We start from the raw sequence: 18,732 nt of genomic DNA, 5'->3' as shown, positions 1-18,732 counted from the left end.
TTTTTTCAAATAGTTTATATAATATTGGAATTGATTGTTCCTTAAATGTTTGGTACAATTGACATGTAAATGCATCTGGTCCTGGGGATTTTTTCTTAGGGAATTGCTTAATATCTTGTTATATTTATTTTTTCTAAAATGGGAATATTTAAGCAATTTACTTCCTTTTCTGTTAATCTGGGCAATCTATATTTTTGTAGAGATTCCTCCTTTTCACTTAGGTTATCAGATTTATTGGAATAAAGTTGGCCAAAGTAACTCCTAATTATTGCTCTAATTTCCTCTTCATTAATGGAAAATTCTCTCTTTTCATTTTTAAGACTGGTAATTTGATTTTCCGCTTTTTCTAATCAAATTCACTAAAAGTTTATCTATTTTGTTGGTTTTTTCATAAATCCAACTCTTAGTTTTATTTATTAATTAAATAGTTTTTTTAGTTTCAATTTTATTAATTTCTCCTTTAAGTTTTAGAATTTCAGGTTTGGTATTTGATTGGGGTTTTCAATTTGTTCCTTTTCTAGCTTTTTAGTTGCAAGCCCAACTTGCTTTGTCTAGCTTTTTTAGTTACATTTATCTTCTCTTTATTTTATGCAAATAAGCATCTAGAGATATAAAATTTTCCCTTATTACTGCTTTGTCTGCATTCCACAAATTTTGGTATATTGTCTCATTATTGTCATTCTCTTTGATGAAATTATTGTGTCTATGATTTGCTGTTTCATAGGATGAGATTATGCAGTTTCTAATTACTTTTTGATCTATTTCCCCCTGGCTTTTTATTGAATGTAATTTTTATTGCATTGTGATATGAAAAAAATGCATTTACTATTTCTTCCTTTCTGCATTTGATTTTGAGGTCTTTATGTCCTAATATATAGTCAGTTTTTGTATAGGTTTCATGAACTGCCAAGAAGAAAGTGTACTCCTTTCTGTCTCCATTCAATTTTGTCCAAAGATCTATCATACCTAACTTTTTAGTATGCTATTTACCTCTTTAACTTCTTTCTTATTAATTTTGTGGTTTGATTTATCTAGTTCTGTTTTATGGGCTGAACTTGAAACAAGGATTCTTACAAGGTGCTAAGTGGAAGTGATAAGGCAGTGGTTATCTAATTTAGCATGGTGATTTTAGTTCTTTAGTTCAGTACATGTACTTAGTATTTAATATAGTTCTACAAGATTCATACCTATGATGATATAATTAAAATAGAGCATATAAAGTGGCACTGAGAGACAGATTCATTCCATCATCCCACCTTTGTGGTGGCTGGATGCTGAAGTACAAGCCCTTGGACTCAAGAGATTTCACTTCATCTCACACTACCATGGTGGCTGGCCTCCTGCACTTCCCCCACTGAGACCAAGGCCAATCTGAAAAGCTAAGGAGACAATAAAGGCTTTGGACTTTAACACCTGGTTATTCTCGTGATTACTCTGCTGAAATAAAGGCTGCTTCCAAGACCTCCAGAAAACCAACCAGAACACTACAGTTCTGATAGAGCAAAGTTGAGATCTCCCACTATTATAGTTTTGCTATCTATTTCTTCTTACAGCTCTCTTAACTTCTCCTTTAGGAATTTCCATGCTATACCTCTTGGTGCATATATATTTAATATTGATATTGCTTCATTATCTATGGTACCCTTTAGCAAGGTATAGTTTCCTTCCTTATCTCTTTTAATTAGATCAATTTTTGCTTTTGCTTTATCTGAAATCAGGATGGTTACCCCTGCTTTTTTTACTTCACCTAAAGTATAATAGATTCTGCTCCAGCCTTTTACTTTTACTCTGTATGTATCACTCTGCTTTAAATGTGGTTTTTGTAAACAACATATTGTAGGATTCTGGCTTTTAATCCATTTTCCTATCTGCTTTCGCTCTATGGGAAAGCTCACTCCATTCACATTTACAGTTAGAACTACTAATTCTGATTTCCTGCCATCTTATTATCCATCCCCAAATTATACTTTTCTCTTTCCTTTTCCCCTTTCCCTCCTCTCCAATATTTAAGTGATGAGCAACACTTGCCTAAAGCAGCCCTCCCCCTTTAGAGTCCCTTCCTCTTTCTTATACCTTTCCTCTCCAATTTCTGTTTTCCCGTCTATTTAGCCTACCCTTTCTTTTTTTGTCTTTCCCCTCTCCCTTTTCAATAAGTTGAGAGAAGTTTCTCTGTAAACCAGATATCTCTAATGTTTTTTCTTTGGGCCAAATCTGATGAGAGTAAGATTCACACAATGTTCATCCCCTTCCCTTCTTTCCCTCAGAAACCTATTGTATCTGGAAACAATAGGTTTCCTTTGCCTCTTTGTAAGATGTAATTTCCCTCATTTTACCTCGACTTTTCCCTTTTTCTGGTACAATCCCCTTTCCACCCCTACTTTCTTTTTTATATTATAATTGTAAAATCGTATACCCATAACAGAAATACAGTTCTCAAGAGGTAGGTTTTTTTTTTTTTTTTTTTTTTACTACTTTTTATGCTTCTTTTGAGTCCTATATTTGGAAGTCAAATTTTTTCTTTAGCTCTGGTCTTTTCATCAGAAATGAATGGAATTTCACTTGTTTCCTTGAATATCTGTCTTCTTTCCTGGAAGAAAATGCTCAGTTTATCAGGGTAATTTATTCTTGGCTGCATGCCAAGTTCCTTTGCCTTTCGGAATATCAGATTCCAGGCCCTTCGATCTTTAACGTTGAAGCTGCTAGATATTGGGTGATCCTTATTGTGGCTCCTCGGTATTTTTATTGTTTTTTACTGTCTGCTTGTAATATTTTTTTCCTTAATCTGATAGTTCTGAAATTCAGCCACGATATTCCTTGAAGTTTTTATTTTGGGGTCTCTTTCAGAAGGTGTTTGGTGAATTCTTTTTTTTTTTTTTTTTTAGTGAGTTTATTTTATTTTATTTATAATAACTTTTTATTGACAGAACCCATGCCAGGGTAATTTTTTACACATTATCCCTTGTTCTTCTGTTCCGATTTTTCCTCTCTCTCTCTCCACCCCTTCCCCTAGATGGCAAGCAGTCCTATATATGTTAAATATGTCGCAGTATATCCTAGATACAACATATGTATACAGAACCGAACAGTCCTGTTGTTGCACAGGGAGAATTGGATTCAGAAGATAGAAATAACCCAGGAAGAAAAACAAAATGCTAACAGTTTACATTCATTTCCCAGTCTTCTTTCTTTGGGTGTAGCTGCTGTTGTACATCTTTGATCAATTGAAACTGAGTTGGGTCTCTTTGTCAAAGAAATCCACTTTCATCAGAATACATCTTCATACAGTATTGTTGTTGAAGTGTATAATGATCTCCTGGTTCTGCTCATTTCACTTAGCATCAGTTCATGTAAGTCTCTCCAGGCCTCTCTGTATTCATCCTGCTGGTCATTTCTTACAGAACAATAATATTCCATAACATTCATATACCACAATTTACCCAACCATTCTCCAATTGATGGGCATCCACTCAGTTTCCAGCTTCTAGCCATTACAAACAGGGCTGCCACAAACATTTTGGCACATACTGGCCCCTTTCCCAGTATCTCTTTGGGGTATATCTTTAATATCTCCTTGGGGTATAAGCCCGTAGAAACACTGCTGGATCAAAGGGTATACACAGTTTGATAACTTTTGGGGCATAATTCCAGATTGCTCTACAGAATGTTTGGATTCGTTCACAACTCCACCAACAATGCATCAGTGTCCCAGTTTTCCCACATCCCCTCTAACATTCATCATTATTTTTGCCTGTCATTTTAGTTAATCTCACAGGTGTGTAGTGGTATCTCAGAGTTGTCTTAATTTGCATTTTTCTGATCAATAGTGATTTGGAACACTTTCATATAGTTTCAATTTCATCATCTGAAAATTGTCTGTTCATATCCTTTGACCATTTATCAATTGGAGAATGGCTTGATTTCTTATAAATTAGAGTTAATTCTCTATATATTTTGGAAATGAGGCCTTTATCAGAACCTTTAACTGTGAAGATGTTTCCCAGTTTGTTGCTTCCCTTCTAATCTTGTTTGCATTAGTTTTGTTTGTACAAAAGCTTTTTAATTTGATGTAATCAAAATTTTCTATTTTGTGATCAGTAATGGTCTTTAGTTCATCTTTGGTCACAAATTTCTTCCTCCTCCACAAGTCTGGGAGAGAAACTGTCCTATGTTCCTCTAATTTATTTTTAATCTCGTTCTTTATGCCTAAATCATGGACCCATTTTGATCTTATCTTGGTATACGGTGTTAAGTGTGGGTCCATGCCTAATTTCTACCATACTAATTTCCAGTTATCCCAGCAGTTTTTGTTAAATAATGAATTCTTATCCCAAAAGTTAGGATCTTTGGGTTTGTCAAACACTAGATTATGATAGTTGACTATTTTGTCTTGCGAACTTAACCTATTCCACTGATCAACTAATCTATTTCTTAGCCAATACCAAATGGTTTTGGTGACTGCTCCTTTATAATATAGTTTTAGATTAGGTACAGCTAGGCCATCTTCATTTGATTTTTTTTTTAATAATTCCTTTGAGATTCTCGACCTTTTATTATTCCATATGAATTTTGTTGTTATTTTTTCTAGATCATTAAAATATTTTCTTGGAAGTCTGATTGGTATAGCACTAAATAAATAGATTAGTTTAGGGAGTATTGTCATCTTTATTATATTCTCTTGGCCTATTCAAGGGCACTTAATATTTTTCCAGTTATTTAAGTCAGACTTTATTTGTGTGGAAAGTTTTTTTGTAATTTTGCTCATATAATTCCTGACTTTCCTTTGATAGATAGATTTCCAAATATTTTATGCTGTTGACAGTTATTTTGAATGGAATTTCTCTTTGTATCTCTTGCTGTTGGATTTTGTTGGTGATGTATAAAAATGCATTGATATTGCTTCATTATCTATGCTACCCTTTAGCAAGATATAGTGCCCTTCCTTATCTCTTTTAATTAGGTCAATTTTTGCTTTTGCTTGATCTGAGATCAGGATGGCTACCCCTGCCTTTTTGATTTCACCTGAAGCACAGTAGATTTTGCTCCAACCTTTTATCTTTACTCTGCATGTATCTCCCTGCTTCGGGTGTGTTTCCTGTAAAAAAACATATTGCAGGATTATGGCTTTTAATTCATTCTGCTAACTGCTTCCTCTTTATGGGGGAGTTTACCCCATTCACATTTATGGTTAAAATTACCAATTCTATATTACTTGCTATCTTGTTAACCCCTGTTTATGCTTTTTTCCCTTCTTTCCCCCTTCCCCCACTTTCCAGTATTAAACTTGTGAGCACCACTTGCTTCTCATAGCCCTCCCTTTTTAGTATCCCTCCCCGCCACCGCCTTAGAGTTCCTCCCCCTATCTTACTCCTTTCCCTCACAGTTTCCGTATTCCCTTCTGCTTAAGCTTATTTTTTCCCTTCTCACTCTTCAATGAGGTGGGAGAAGTTTCACCATAAATTGAATATGTCTAAAATTTTTCTCTTAAAGCCAATTCTGTTGGCAGTAAGATACCCACTATATTCATCCCTCTCCATTCTTTCTCTCAGATATAATAGGTTTCCTTTGCCTCTTTGTGAGATGTAGTACCCCCACTTTACCCTTTTTCTGGTACAATGTCCTTTCCACCTCTAGTTTCTAGAACAAGGTATACATGTATTTTTTATACATCTTTATAGCAGAAATATGGTTCCCGAGATTTCTTTTTACCTTGTTAGGTTTCTCTTGAATTCTATATTTGTAGATCAAACTTTTTTCATCAGAAATAGATGAAATTCACTTATTTCGTTGAATGTCTGTCTTCTTCCCTGGAAAAAGATGCTCATTCTGGCTGGGTAAGTTATTTTTGGTTGCATACCGAGTTCCTTAGCCTTTTGGAATACCATACCAGGCCCTTCGATCTTTTAATGTAGATGCTGCTATATCCTGGGTAATCCTTATTGTGGCTCCTCTATATTTGAATTGGGTTTTTCTAGTCGCTTGCAGTATTTTTTCTTTCGTCTTCGGGTTCTGGCATTTGGCCACTATATTTCTTGATGTTTTGATTTTAGGATCCCTTTCAGTAGGCGATGAATTCTTTCAATGTCTATTTTGCCCTCTGTTTCAATGACTTCTGTGCAGTTCTCTTTGATAATTTCCTGGAAAATAGTGTCCAGGCTCTTTTTTTTCATCATATTTTTCTGGGAGTCCAATAATTCTCAGATTGTCTCTCCTAGACCTATTTTCCATGTCTGTTATTTTCCCAAGAAGGTATTTCACATTTTTTTCCATTGTTTGATTTTGTTTTGCCTGACTGATTCTTGTTGTCTCCTCGAGTCATTCAATTCCATTTGTTCGATTCTGATTTTGAATGAAGTATTTTCTTCACTCACTTTTTAAATATCTTTTTTTAATTGTCCAATTGTGTTTTTTGTTTTATAGAATTTTTTTCCATTTCACTAATTTTATTTTTTAGAGAGCTATTTTCTGTTTCCAGTTCACTAATCCTAATTTTCAAGGATTTGATTTCTTTATCCACTCTGTATTTAAATGAGTGGGATGACTTCTCCAGACTCTTTTGCTAAGTCTCCCTCTCCTTTTCCCATTTTTCTTCTAGCTCTCTTGTGAGAGCCTTTTTAATTCCTTCTGTGAGTTTCATCTGTGCTGAGGAACAGATGGTCTTCTCCTTTGGGGATTCACCTGGAGACAGTCTGTTTTTAGTCTCCTCAGGGTTTAGAGTCTGCTCTCTATCTATATAGAAGCTGTCAATGGTTAAGATCCTTTTCAATTTTTTGCTTATTTTGTCAGAGAAGAATCAAAGACAAACTAGCAAAGAAAAAAAGAAAAAACCCCAAATGGAATCTGCTTTTTTAGGGGGAAGGGCTGGGTGGTGTTAACAAGCTTCTTCTACAGACTGTGGGGGGGCAGCAGTGAGGTACTAGCAGGACACAGCGCTGGCTGTGCTACTTTGCCTGTGTTCTGAGACTCCAAGAGCGTGCTGAGACACTGTGGGGGAGGGGTGGCCAGGTCTCAGAGAGACTCCAGCTGTTTGAGGTTGTATTCTTCACCCCCGGTATTTTTACCTTCTTTGCTGGGCTACTGATTTGCTGCCAGGGCAAAGTATCAAATCCTGTAGCAAAGCTCTTCCCACAGAGACGGCTGAGATCACACCCTACCCCCCTCTGGTCTGCTCTGCTGTGAGCTGCCTGCTCAGCTCTCTCTGCCACTGCCTGCCCTCAGCCTGCGCCCAGTCTAAAACTGTCCCTGGCCTCGAGAAAAAACAGACCTTTCCTGGCGAATTTCAAGGATGTCTTCTCTTGGTAACTATTTGTGGGTTTTTTTTTCAGTCAAGCATTAATTCAGAGGCTTGTCATGAAATGAATTCTGAGAGAAAACGCAGAGCTTACACAGCTGTGTGTCTCCTCTCCGCCATGTTGCCCAGAAGTTGAATTCTTTCAGTGGCTATCTTACCTTCTGATTCTTTAACATCAGGGCAGGTCTTGTTGATGATTTCCTGAAAAATAGTACCTGTGCTCTTTTTTTTTATCATGGTTTTCAGGGAGGCCAATAATCTTTAGATTGTCTCTCCTAAATCTATTTTCCAGGTTAGTTGTTTTCCCAAGTAGATTTTACATTTTTTTCTATTTTTTAATTTTTTTTTTTTTTTGGTTCTGCTTAACTGATTCTTGATGTCTCATTGAGTCATTCATTTCCATTTTTTCAGTTCTGATTTTTAGTGAATTATTTTCTTCATTTACTTTTTTTTTAAACTGTTTGCATTTGTCTAATCGAGTTTTTAAATGAATTGTTTTGTTCTATGGAATTTTTTTTTCCATTTCACAAATTCTGTTTTTTAAGGAGTTATTTTCCTTTTCCATTTCACAAATTCTGTTTTTCAGGGAGTTGATTTCTTTTTCTATTTTGTTATATCTATTTTTAATGAGTTTTATGCCCTTTCCAAACCCTCTTGCTAAGTTTTCATTTTCCCATTTTTCTTTTAGCTCTCTTTTAATTTGATTAAATTAATCAATTTAATTTAATCCTTTTCATTTCTTCTAGGAGAGCCTTGTGTGATAGGAATCAGATTATACCACCTTTTGGGGCTTCATCTGGAGACAATCTGCTTTTAGTCTCCTCAGGGTTTGAAATGTGTTCTTTTCTTTCACCATAAAAACTATGTATGGTCACAGTTTTCTTTGCCTTTTTACTCATTTTAGGGCTTTTAGGGCAGGGGAGATTTTCCAAGCTTCCTCTACAAGTCACAAAGTGGCCCAGCTGTGCTGGGATCGTGCTGATTCACTCCAGGTGCTTGGTGGGCATGACCAGGTCCCATGAGACTGTGGCATTTTGGGGTTCACTGTTTACCGTGTTTGTGTTAGATGTTTTCTAACTTCTCTGCCGATCTATTGGCTTGCAGTCAGGGCAGAGTAGCCAACGATAGTGTAGATTCCCCCTCGTAGAGTCTCTGCAGCATGGAATCTGCACTGCCCTGCTGAGGCTGCACCGGCTTGTGGAGAACACACTAACCTTGGGTCTGCACAGCCTGTGCTGGTGTCCTTGTGCTCTGCCTGCCTGCGTGCCTGGTCACCTCCTTCCATGCCTGACTGAAGCAGACCTTTTCTGGTGATCTTTAAAATTATCTTCTGCTGGTAATTTGATGCACTCCCAATATTCATTGTTTCTACCAGTCCAGAACTAAATCAGAGGCTGAACTTGCTAATTAGTTGAGGATCTTGAAGATCAGAAAGAAGAGTGTGTTGTTCTTTGCTATCTTGGCTCTGCTTCCTGTGACATGTGATTTAAGTATATGTCAATTAAAATTTTCTTTTCTTTTCATCTTCTTATCTTCATTGGGGGTAGAAAGGAAAAAGAAAACCCTCCTGACAAAAAAATAGTCAAGCAAATAAATTGCCGTTTTGGTAATGTTCAAAAATGTTTGAATACAGACTATATCTGGAATACAATGACTGTCTTTTTTGAAGGGGTTCATTATTCATCCTGTAAAAAAAATAAAAGACTCTTTATGGCATTTAACAAAGTTCTGAAATCTTCCAAAGTTTTCTTTACAGGGGAGGTATTCTTGTCACTTCTTTCTTCAATTCATACTTGCTTTCTCAGGTTTCTCTGAAAATTTCTTACATAGTAGCAATACTCCATTATGTTTTTACTTAGGTTGTTCAGTCATTTCCCAGTTTATAGGCAGCCACTTTATTTCCCATTATTAGCTTGTACAAAAAAAAAAAATCTGCTGTAAATATCAGGCAGCTAGTTGCTACATTTGATAATGTTGAATTTGAATAATAGAAAGACCTGAGTTCAAATCCTAACTTGGACATCTAAAAGCTGTGTGACTACGGTCAAGTCTTAATTTTTCTCAATCTAAATGTTTTAATCTGTTATGATAAGAGTGTTATGTGGATCAAATTAGATAATTTACATAAAATACTTTGCAAACCTTAAATAACTATATAAACATTATAAGACTCTATGTGTATGTATGTATGTATGTGCATACAAATGCACATGAGTGCATGTCCTTATTTGTCCATTTAGTTGTGTTCACTCATTTAGTCACTTTTTGTGACTCCTTTTGAAGTTTTCTTGGTACTATTTGGAAATAGTAGTTTCCAAACACTATTGGAGTTTCTTGGTACTCCAATAGTGGAGTTGTTTACCATTTCCTTCTGCAGCTCATTTTACAGATGAGAATTGAGGCAGATAGAGCTTAGATGACTCACCCAGGGTTACACTGCTAGTAAGGGTCTAAGGCAGGATTTGAACTCATGAGAATGGATCTTCCTGAGTCCAAACCAAGTCCTCTATTTACTGCACCTCCTAGCTGCTATTTGTCTATTAAAGTACAAAATCAAGTTTCATTTTCAAGTTGAATGGCAAATCTCATGATCATTGTAGCATGTTAGTTCTTTTAAAGGAAAGGCAAATTCAAGACAGTTCAGTCTTGTTAACTATATTGGTTATTTTAATCCAATCACGTGACCATTATTGACTCCTTTTTGAGATTTCTTCTGGTGGGAGCCAGGTAAATGGGTGAAGAACATTATTATGTCCCCTTCCAAACAGGTAAGAGATAATCAGATATCAGGTGATAATTTTAAAATGACATTACCAGGGATGACATCATGCTCTTAACAATTTTAAGTTTTTAATAATATTTTAGGCTAGTACTGATTAATTGGACAATATATTTTTTGATATAAGAAATATTCTTTGTCACTCTACTATATTTGAATTTTGGGGAATGGAAAATGATTATAAATATTAAAGAGATCTAGATATTATCTTATTTTTGATCATCATTAAATCAACTGAAAATAATATCTCAAGAAAAACTTTTAAGAAAAAAATGTCTTAGGCAGTGTAAACCTAAGAATTTTTTGTTTGATGACTTTTTTTTTCCATCTTTGTTTGAAAGGCACGGTTCCTGCTTTCAAAAGTCAATCCTTCACAGACGCATAACAATATGTATGCCTGGGGACAGGTAAGTATAAATAGCATATTAAAAAAAAAAAATCTTGTATGATGGGGCAGTGGATAGAGCACCAGCCCTGAAGTCAGGAGGACCTGAGTTCAAATCTGGTCACAGATACTTAACACTTCCTAGCTGCGTGACCCTGGGCAAGTCACTTAATCCCAATTGCCTCAAAAAAACGTTTTAAAAATCTTGTATGTACTTTATTTTTTATTTTAAAATAATTTTTAGATTAAAAAAATTTTGAGTTTATATTCTCTCTGCCTCTCATATCTCCCCCAAGAAATGTGTTATTGGTTACATATGTGAAGTCATGCAAAATATATTGCATATTAAGCCATGTTGCAAAGAAAACAAAAACAAGAAACATAAAGGAGGAAAAAGTATGCTTCAGTCTACATTCAGAGCTCATCAGTTTTTTCTCTGGAGGTGCAGAACACTTTTCATCATGGGTCCTTTGGAATTTTCTTGGATCATTGTATTTATCAAAGTAGCTAATCTTTCACATTTGATCATACTTACATTATAGCTATTAATGAGTACAAGCTTCTCATTCTGTTCATTTCACTGTGTATCAGTTCACTTCATATAGATCTTCCCAGATTTTTCTGAAAGTATCTTAATCATTATTTTTTAGAGAATAGTAGTGTCCCATCACAGCCATATACCATAACTTGTTCAGCTGTCTCCTACTGACAGGCATCCCCTCAATTTCCAATTCTTTGCCACCTAAAAGAGCTGCTATAAATATTTTTGTACAAGTCTACTGCCTCCTTCTTTTAAAAATTTTCTTTTGGATACTATAGCTCTTTGGTTATAGTTCCAAATTGTTTTCTAGATTGATTGGAGCAGTTCACAACTATACCCATAATTTGTTATACTGTATATACTAAATAGCATATCTTGAAAATGATTTTTTGAATATTTTTACAATTTCTTTTTTTATGTTTAGTGTATTCTTTTTTTCCTTCTTTCCTCATATCTCTTCTTTTGAAATATGTTAATATGAATGGAAGAAATACATTGGAAGAAATATGAAAAAAGTAGAAAATAGGATTCTAGTAACTATAAAAAATCAAGAAGTATGTGGAATAAATAGATGGAGCTTCAGTCAAACAAGTATGGGGTAGCATTCATTGGGAGAAAATGAGATATCATAAATCCAAGATAAAGAATAGCTAACTTGCTTCTAGGGCTTGAGTAAAAATAAGCATCAAAGCATCAATGATAACTATATCATGCTTGATGGGGTAGATACCCACCATGTAGGTATGCAAAGCCACGTGTATTGAATACCATCACTTCTCTTAATCTACTGAAGTCACTCTGTTCATGTCAGGGGTCACTCTTCTTACTGGACTGTCATAGTTTATTTTCTAACACTTGACATATTATTTTTAACATATATATATTTTTTGTTTCTCTAAGAAGAATGTCAGTTCCTATAAAGACATGTAGGAACTTAGTCATAAATTTTTTTGCATTTGCATTCCAAGCACTTACAATAATTTCTTACTATTTTACTTTGAGTCTGCCATCTTGGCACTCTGCCTTGTGGTGTCTTTCCCCTTCCTCTCTTTCCATGCCATGTTTTATCTCCTCTAACTCCACTACATTTCCCAACCCCATTTCTCCTCCTTCTAGATAACTTGCTCTTTTAGGGTGCTAAGTCTTTTTTGGGATTTAGCCTGCCAGCTAAGGACATATCCCAATCTCATGGGGTGCTCCCTTTCTATTGGTAATTATGAGTTCCATTGAGGAACTTGTCTTCCATATGCTCTCCCAACTTTTTTTCTGGTGTCTGTTGTATTCCTTCATTATTTGTGTAACCTATTCCTCTAAATAAATATACCTTTTGCCAAAAAAAAAAGAATAATTTCTTAGAAATGTTTCTTATTGATGCACTCATCAAGCTTCAAGGGAAGCAGGGGCCAATGGGAGAGAGAAAATGGTAGAGACTAGATCTCAGTAGCTAAGTTGAATCCAGAGTATTGAAGTCTAGCTATGAAAAATACAATGTTGTATCAAAAAGGACAGTGCACTAATAGGAATGCCTTTAGTAATAATCTTCTATCATTATTTCATGGAGAAGATTAGCAGGTAGGTATTCATTTTTCTTAAGTGCTAAATTAGAAAGAATGGGTTTAAATTGGTACAAAGGTAAGTTTAGTTGCTGGGGAGATCTCTTTTTAGTTGTTAAACTTGATAATGAGTTCTTAATAGAGAATGTTATCCTGAAGGTCTTTTAAAATAAGAATAGTTGATTGCCTTTGACTATTTTTATGCCATTTCCTGGAACTGCAAGAAGGCATTTAGATAGCCTTTAAAGTTTTCTCTGCCTTATGATAGTGTGATAATTATTCTCTTAGCACTATTTTAGGCAGGAGAATGTTTCATACAGCTTTTTAAAAACTCTACATATTAAAAGTGTCACTTTTTATGATAGAATAATCCAATTTTGGTAGTCAACTTGACTATGTAATATAGTGTCAAGTTAAATCATTCAATCAGATAACAGAGTTAAAACATAATTAAAACATTAATTTGTTGCTAAAGGGATAAAGTAAAAATTCTGTGTCAGCTTTGGAAAAACATACGTTTGTTAATCTTATCTATAAAATCTTTATAAGTGAAATGAGAAGGATTTTAGTAACAATAAAAAATCAAGAAGTATGTGGGATAAATAGATGGAACTTTAGTCTGACAAGGATGGGGTAGCATTCATTGGGAGAAAATGAAATGTCATAAATCCAAGATAAAGAATAACTAACTTGGCTATTGCCATCTACATTTGTTTGAGAAGATCAGATGAAGTAATATATGTAAAGGGTTTTACAAACCTTGAAGCATTATTTTAAATATGAACAATTATCACTCAGTAATTTTAAAATTCTAATTATTATCTACATTTGACCTTTAGAAGGTATCTATGTGACAGGTTCCTATAGTAAGTAGTATGTGGTATTTTGGTGATACCACAGTATTGTAAAAACTACATGGCTTTACAAATAATCTTGCTGAATTATTTTTTAAAATTGACCTTTATTTTTAAGCCTATTTAACTAGAAGGGAAAAATAGGTTTTTCTTTTATTTATGAAATAAAAGTCTCACATTGACATGATATTCTTAGAATGAAATATTTAAAATAATTGGGAAAACCCATGTTTACATTTACTTTGCTCAGTCTGCAGCATGAATAAATCTGGGAGCATGGTGAGATATTTGGAGAAAGGAAGAAAAATTTATATAATAGTTTAAATGTATAATATAATATATGCTGTATAATACATAATTAATATAGCATACTATATAATGTAATGCATAATAGACATACATATATGTGTATATATATATATATATATATATATATATATATATTTATAAAATGTATAATAGTAAAAGCAAGAGAAAAGAAAGAGGACTACTGTTCTTATTTCCAATTCATTAATGACTCTCAAACTACATTTTGGAGAATATTATTTTAACTATTTGATGTGTTATTTTGTGTTGATTTAGGTGACTTCTGTGTATTTGTATAGAATAAAAAAGATTAACATTACCATTATAAAATATATTTTTAAAAACTTCAGCAACATGAAATTATTCAAATTCTTATTATAGTTTCAAGTCCTATGAAATGAAAGTCATAATATTGATCTTTCATTCATTTATATGGCAGCAAATTTTAATTCCAGATTTTAGCCATGAACTTGCTGTTACTCCTTAATTATTTTGAAGGAATTATAATAGACCAGTAAGGTCCTTTCCAGTTCTAAATCTATGATTCTTTATTACTTTAGAATGTCATGACAAAAAAACCATAGCTCACACCATTCAATATAGATGTTGGAGGAATTCTTAAAGAAAATAATTCTTTCTGCTCCCCTCTGTTTTCTCCCCATTTTTCCTCCATGAAGAGATATTTTTATATACTATTTTAAGAAGAAAGTAGTTTCTATTTAATATCTTGCAGTTGGGCTTTTCTTCTTTTTTGGCCTTGCTGCATAACTATCATTTAGCTTACAATAGCACTGTCCACATTTATCAACCTAGTACCAAGGATGTAGATAGGGAAAGTCTCAAGGATTTTGTGACTTCTCTTTGCTTTATATAGAATGGAGGCCAGTTTCCAAGATAAAATTACTCATGTCAAAAAAGTTTATGTAGATAATGATAATTTAAATAAATTAGGTGGTATGAAATTATTTTAAAATGATTATTCTTCATATATTAAAAGTATTTTTTTTATGAAATGTGTTGCATGTTTTTCTATTAAAATGACTTTAAAATAGAAATTGGGAATTTAAGTTTTGTTGAAATGATGGATATTTTTGAAAAAAGTATGTTTGAAATCATGTTTCAAAAGGAAGGATTAAGCAATGGTGTTTACAATATCAGGAGAAAGTCATACTGGGTGGACACCCTGTGAAGGACTTATGGGAAGAGACAGGCAAGAATTTCATATGAAGTGCAGGCAAGATTGATAATCTATTCATCTGGATTACCGAAGAACGTCAAGAAGGCCACAAAAGTACTGAGCTTATGAGAATGAAAACATTCAAAAATTTCTTTGATGCCATTCTTTATTCCATAATTACTTGTTTGTATTTTCTTGTAGCCTGCTCAAACATTCTGTATAATTTACAGTAGTCCTTTGGGTGATTCTCATTTTTAGTTTTCAGTGTTCAGTAACTTTCAAGCCATACTATAGATCCCATGAGCACTATTTATTAAAAAACAAACATTATTGATTAGAAATTATTTTCATTTCAGTAAATTTTATTTTTGAAAATCATTTAAATAAAATTTCATTGTAACAATAAGTAACAAAAACTTGGTAAATTGACTACTTAAGTGTGATGATAATAGCAATTATAATATTCAAGTTGTTTATAAGAAGGAAACTAATTTAGTTAAAGTCAACTGGCATTTTTAAAGTACTTGTGATTAGGATTACTCCTGGTAGTCACAGAAGATACAAATATAAAAAAGTAAGCTTTGCCTCCAAGTAACTTATGTTGTGCTGGATTTCAACAAAAATATCTGACAACTATTTGTTGCATAGCTTTTATGGAAAAACAACATAAAAGAAAAAGAAAATTGACAAATATTTTCTTAGTGTATTGAATTCACAATTATTTCCAACCGTTGATTTTTAAATAATTCACATTTGCTTTAAAAAAGTTCATAGAAAAGAATATGGTGTTGGATGGGAGAGTTCCAGTTTCTATTTTAAATATTGAGGTATTCTTTGAGAAGGATTTTTTGGTATATTAAGAATTAGATTATTCTACTTCATTAAAGATTGGAATGGGTGTGAGAAAAGTGTGCTTAAAAATATTTCACTGAATATAGTGGTCTTTTCTATGCTGGGCTTTCTTAAATACGACTTTTTTCTGGAACCATAAGTGATTGCATTTTTCTTTTTTGGTAGGAGTCGGGAGCACCTATTCTCACAGATGATGTTAGTTTACAAGTCTTTATGGATCATCTAAAGAAATTGGCTGTATCAAGTGCTGCTTGAAGCTGTTAAACATATTTGAGGATGCAAAATATGAAGTGACAGTTCAACATTATTTCTTCCCCTTTTCAGTTTATTTCTTTGAACCAACAGAAAATTTTTGGGTCCTTAGATTGGATCATTATGATTTATGAGACAGCTACTGGGGAGAAAATTCGCCTTTATATATTACATTGGAGTTTAATTAGAGCAATAAGAACAAATTTTACTTTGCTAGCCACAGTGTTATAACTGATCTAAAATCTTTGTAACTTGATTTTTTTTAAGGTTGAAAATATAATTTTGCTTTAAATTATAGAGCTACAAACTATGATATATAGCAAACAAATCCAAAGTGTAACTGAGTTATTGATGATCTCATGAAAAGCATTGTGTTTCTTAAATTATTGCAAAAGATGAACAAAATAAGACCTTGAAATTTTCTGTCAATTCATTGAACATAGATTTGCAATGATAATCATTTTGTATCTAGTTTACTTTCTGATAAACCAATAGGTCTACTTTTAAAATAGCCTGTTTTGGAATTATTTAATTTTGTGTGTGTTTTTTGATTTTTTGATAACTGTTTTTTGCTCTTAATAAGGACAAAAATTATTAGCAAAAAATAACTTGCAGTAGCTAACCAGTGCATAGAACTCCCACAAAGCATTCTTTCTTGGGATAAAACACTAAACAGACAATTGAAAAGTAAGAGGTTAAGAAATAAGCCACTTTTAAACCAGACATAGGCAAATATAATCTTTGTTATAGCTAGATGAACCAAATTTAGTTTTGATCCCATATAGTCCATGGTTCTCTGTTTTTCAAATATAAAATTTCATTTTTATTATAGTCTCTATTATTTTAATGGTATTATGCAAGTTTACACATATTCTTGGTTTCCACTTCCTTTATGTGATAAATTGATTGAGGCTGTGGTTTTTGTTGAAACAATATTATATGACATTTTACATAATTATAATGTCTGGCTAAGCTGGGATCTATCCCAATATATATGTTAATATTTGTCCTGCCTATTAAATTTTACTTATAGTAAATAAGTTTGAATTGCTAAATCCAGATGAATTTTGCAATGAATTTGAATTTACTATGTCAAATAAAAGATTGTGCATTGTCATATGTTTAGAAAGGCAATTTTGATGTTTGCACTTAACGTGAACCTGGTTATATTGCTATTAAGATAGGTTTTTTTTTCTATTTATATATTCTGTAAATCCTGATAAAACAATTGCTCTCTTCCAATTTGTTTTAAAGATACTGAGCTCCTTTGAATTTGAAAAATCAGGAAATATACATTTCTCTCTCTCTTCCTCTTTCTTCATTTCCTCTTACTGGGAATTAGGTTGACATTAAGTAAAAGTAAAAGTAAAAGTAAAAGCTAAAAGATGCCTAGTTCAAATTAAGAAACAGTGTTGTAGCATTCATCTTTATTTTAAAGCAATTAATGCTTAGTTATTTAACCCAGTTGATTACTATTACTTACAAATTATGTATCTTTAATTTGTCTGAAACCTTTCAGTAGACTACTTTAAATACTCTTTTTTTCCTTAATGAAGGAATGAAAAAGCATGTATTAAACATTTAAAGTCAATCACAAATCAATTTATTAGTTTATTAAGCACCTGCTATAGATCAGGCACTGTGGAAAATGCTGGGGAGTCAATTCACAATCTGCTATGCTAGGGATACAAATCGAAAAATAAGACAAATAAGACAATCCTTGTCCTCAAAGATTTTACATTCTAACACATATAGAAGTTTTCAGCTACGTGTCATTTTGTAAGGATCCTTATGGTCCTTAGGGCACAGTGACAAAGCAGTGGTAATGCATCATTTTAAATCTCATTTCCACTGATAATCACATGCATTTCTGATGTTGAACCATCTAGTATTGCCAAAAATTTTCTTGGCAACAATTTCTTTCCTTTGTTGGTTTTCACTAGCTGTGGCATCATCTCCATGGTAATTGCTTTCTAGGATGATGACTTTTAGAGCTAGGTTAGAAGTTGATGTATATTCTGGATGGTACTGCTACTCTTAGGGTTCTTGTACTTTCCTTCCTATTGGATGGCAGTTGACTTTGTAAGTATTATAAAAGGTAGTTCCTTTGGGTCTAGAAGTAGAATCAGTGATCTAAAGAGAGTTTGGGCTCCTACACTATCTCCATTGTTATTTGAAGAGAAAAGAGGGTCAGGATAGTGGCTGCTTGATTTGTCTGGCATGCGCTATTTTGTTTTTCCCCTGAGGTGTCCCACTACATCAGCTCAGCTGGCTTACCTGGTGCCAGATAGCCATTTGGTCTATGTGTGGTTGTCCCCTTTTCTGTAGGAGTTGCTTTCCTGAATGATGGCTGTCCAGAAGTAAGTTAGAAGCAGAATTGGCACAAACTTAAATCTTTTCCCTTCCTTAGTGTGCCTTGAATTGATTAGTGCAATTTAAACTTTGGCTGACTAAAGTTCCTCTTGATTTCTAACTCCATTATTTATTGGAAAGGGTCCTGTTTTTCCATTGCATTTAAAGGACAAGAATGAGAAAAATGCATATTTACACTTATAAATAGCTTGACTTTAAAAACACTGTAAGTTTAGTATTTATTAAAAGCATGGTGAAGGAAACTAACCAAGATGGTGTAGGAGGAAGCAGTGCAGCCCAGTTTCTCCAACAAATACCCTAACAAAGGTCTCAAATGAACGCCAGACTGAATAGTGATCAGAAAGCCAGGAAGAAACCACAATGGATCCTCTT

At 33.5% G+C, this 18,732-nt stretch overlaps 1 protein-coding gene across 1 annotated transcript in view; it reads left to right on the top strand.

Annotated features, from left to right (window-relative positions):
• SEC23A (Sec23 homolog A, COPII coat complex component) overlaps positions 1 to 17,106 on the top strand; it is a 79,131-nt gene extending 62,025 nt beyond the window's left edge. Inside the window, exons 19-20 of the mRNA XM_031952950.1 lie at positions 10,409 to 10,474; positions 15,901 to 17,106. Coding sequence (XP_031808810.1) covers positions 10,409 to 10,474; positions 15,901 to 15,990 — 156 coding nt within the window. The 3' untranslated portion in view covers positions 15,991 to 17,106. The remainder of the gene's footprint in view (positions 1 to 10,408; positions 10,475 to 15,900) is intronic.
• The last annotated feature ends 1,626 nt before the right edge of the window (positions 17,107 to 18,732 follow it).

The sequence above is a fragment of the Sarcophilus harrisii genome, chromosome 2 (assembly GCF_902635505.1).
Source record: "Sarcophilus harrisii chromosome 2, mSarHar1.11, whole genome shotgun sequence".
In the NCBI taxonomy this organism is placed as follows: domain Eukaryota; kingdom Metazoa; phylum Chordata; class Mammalia; order Dasyuromorphia; family Dasyuridae; genus Sarcophilus; species Sarcophilus harrisii.
Note: the sequence above shows the minus strand (reverse complement) of the source record. Positions and strands in the feature narration are given on the sequence as shown.